This window comes from Papilio polytes, unplaced genomic scaffold (genome assembly GCF_000836215.1).
Source record: "Papilio polytes unplaced genomic scaffold, Ppol_1.0 DF822067.1, whole genome shotgun sequence".
In the NCBI taxonomy this organism is placed as follows: Eukaryota; Metazoa; Arthropoda; class Insecta; order Lepidoptera; family Papilionidae; genus Papilio; species Papilio polytes.
Window position 1 is genome coordinate 2,699,955 of NW_013527137.1, and position 2,832 is coordinate 2,702,786.

At 35.9% G+C, this 2,832-nt stretch overlaps 1 protein-coding gene across 3 annotated transcripts in view; it reads right to left on the reverse strand.

Moving 5' to 3' along the window:
* LOC106107317 (serine/threonine-protein kinase ATR-like) overlaps positions 1 to 2,832 on the reverse strand; it is a 21,004-nt gene that overhangs the window by 11,959 nt on the left and 6,213 nt on the right. For all 3 annotated transcript variants that reach the window (XR_001225860.1, XM_013288127.1, XM_013288128.1), the window contains exons 10-13: positions 2,340 to 2,455; positions 1,778 to 1,881; positions 1,176 to 1,366; positions 432 to 571 (exon numbers count right to left, since the gene is read on the reverse strand). Coding sequence is in view for 2 of the 3 variants with exons in the window: in XM_013288127.1 (XP_013143581.1) it covers positions 432 to 571; positions 1,176 to 1,366; positions 1,778 to 1,881; positions 2,340 to 2,455 (551 nt within the window). In the remaining variant the exon portion in view is untranslated. The remainder of the gene's footprint in view (positions 1 to 431; positions 572 to 1,175; positions 1,367 to 1,777; positions 1,882 to 2,339; positions 2,456 to 2,832) is intronic.

Genomic DNA, 2,832 nt, shown 5'->3' on the forward strand with positions numbered 1-2,832 from the left:
TACACTTCGGGTTCTCCAAATATTCAATATTTAGATTAAAATTATCCCCAAGTTAAATGCTACAAATACGGTTATTATATTTTTTTTTAAATAACATACATATAGTATTTTTCGAACATCTTAGCTGCTCGGACGCTTGTACTAGTTACTAATTAGAACACAATTTTAGGTGTTTCCAGGTAGATTCGCCAAATGGATTGATACTCTATGTACGTAATTATACATGTAAACCACTGACATGTATAAAAAGACAGGCTATAAATGCGTTTTATGTATTCTGTGTCAATTTCAATTCCGCCACTTTGGCCTTGATGGTTGCAGTTATTAGCGGTGAATAGTTTACAAAAAGCGCGATTTAACCGGAATGAAGGAAAAAATGTCATTTCTAAACAATCGCCTATCTATTATACATATCAATAAGGTAAACTTACTTGCATACTATGCCTGTCCAGTTGGCCCTCCTGAGCTAGTCTCTCGTAGCAAAGGGCCGCGTCCTGCAGCCGGCCGGTCACCACTTGAGCGAGGATTAACTCCTTCAACGATGGCTCCGAGCGTTTTATTGATAAAATACCTACAAAAGAAATAACAATCTAATTTTAATTAACCTGTTAACAGTTTACGGCCATAAGAGCATTTAAAAAAACGTTTCAAAGCAAAATTATCTGTTGTATTGAAAAAAAAAATAATAAAAAAATAAACGCATGTTATATTAATTTACATAACTATCTGTAGATGAAAATCAAAGAGATTCAAAAAATATATAGAAGTGGCATGATTGAGACTTCACTTGAAACACATACTAAATTTGACAACTGATATAGTACCTTTCTAAGAAAGTACCGGTGAAAAAGATTTTTTCACTATGCATATTCTGTATATTTCTTAAATGTCTATGATGGCAATAAACATATCATCATGCGCTCAAAAAATACATTCCAATCCTTTCCAAACAAGCAAACACCAAATCCTTGAACAAATGATCATACTAATATTATAAATGCAAAAGTTTAGATGGATGGATGGATGTTTGTTAGAGTTTGTAGACTAAACGGGTGAACGGATTTCGATAAAATTTGGTATAGATGTTGAGGATAGTTTGGAAGAACACATAGGCTACTCACTTTTGTTTTTTTTTTAATTCCACGGACGGAGTCTAGTTACTAAATACTACTAACCTGCAACAGAATCTGGCTCATCTAGCAAAGCATATATCTCCGCCAGTAAAGGCAATTGTTCCTGAACCCTCTCTTTCTTCTCATCCATGTATAACTCTAGATACTGCAGCGCGCGCTCCAGCTCGCCGCAGGCGAAACTACCGCGAGCTATCGTTAGTTTGTCGAATTTATCCATAAATGATAATATCGCTCTGAAAACAAATGTATTATTTTTAATATCTAATCAGCCGGAAGGGACTGCGGCACATAGTAATCCGGAATTGCAGATGCTCTTAGTAAGAGGAGACACACATTTAGAGGAAATTTTCAATTCCTATGCGTCCCCCCGCTGTCAAATCCACATTCTCTTCCACTTTCAGTCTCACGTTTAAAAATCTTGGTGACACGGAACATCGAGCATGTTGCAAGACCCTGAGCCGCCAACATATTTGAAACGATGTATACTTGATATTGTGAACACTATCCCTTTTTTTTTTTCAATACAACAATATTAAAACAAAAACAGTCACCGAGTTAATCATTCGTAAAATGCGTTTTAATAAAGCGTTTAACAATTAGTGTGTAGACATAACTTAAATATTCAAAGTTGTAATAAAACATACTTGTAATTTTCATTCTCTGTTGGTCGTTGCTTCACATGACACCACTCCAATAGCCATCGGTTCAGAAAATCAAACAATGAGTATATTGTTTTACTGCATTTGCTCTAAAAATTAAATATATTATTAATGTAAAAAGAGGACAGAATGCTTTGCTTTTAATGTCACCGTCTATTCGCGAGTACTACTCGTTTGTAATACCACTACACAAAAACAGGCGTGAAGTGGGAGCAATTCCGCTTTTCGTCTGGAGTGTTGTGCCGGAAGCCTAATTTTGGCCCCTTTTCCTTTCCACCTTTTTCCTTAGAGGAAGGGATGGGAAGGAAAAGTGGATTTGACGATGAGGTGATGCCTAGAAAGGGGAAATATCCTCTTTATGTGCGTCACCTCCTCCGTCAATTAAGGGTAGGCAACGCATCTGCAATTGCGGATGTGTATGGACAGCGGACTCTTCGCCATTTCGGCGGTTTCAGTTGGCCGCTTGCTCGTTTGCCACTTTACGATATAAAGAAAATTCTAGGAATATTACACATATCAGACGGATTCTAATGTTAATATGTGTTACCTGATTTCCTTCTTCAGCTTGTACGGAGTTGATATTTGGGGTCATTCTAATATGTCGTAGCATCTTGTAAGTTCTTTCGGAACGTACATTATTTTCCGCATCCAAGTTTTCTCGACCTGATATATTTTTTTTTAAATAAACATGTTTGACAATAAAAAAGATAAGTATGCGGATCTCAATATATAATTTATTCCCGCTTCGTAGATTGTTATCCCTACCTCACCTTAAATAATACGTTCGAATGAAACAAACGCTTTTCTCTAGCGAACTGTCAAATCGATATGGAATTTTAAAGCATAGTTAAATCTAAGTTAAAAATAATTGCTTTCTTTTAAAATAAAAACTGAAACTAGTTTGGATGGGTGTTTGTTAAAGTACGTAGCCTTAACTGCTGTAGGGATCTAGATGAGGGTAGTCTGGAATACATAGGTTTTTTATTTTTGGTTTTTTAATTCCCTGCGAACGGAATTGTGGGCGAAAGCTAGTTAATAAT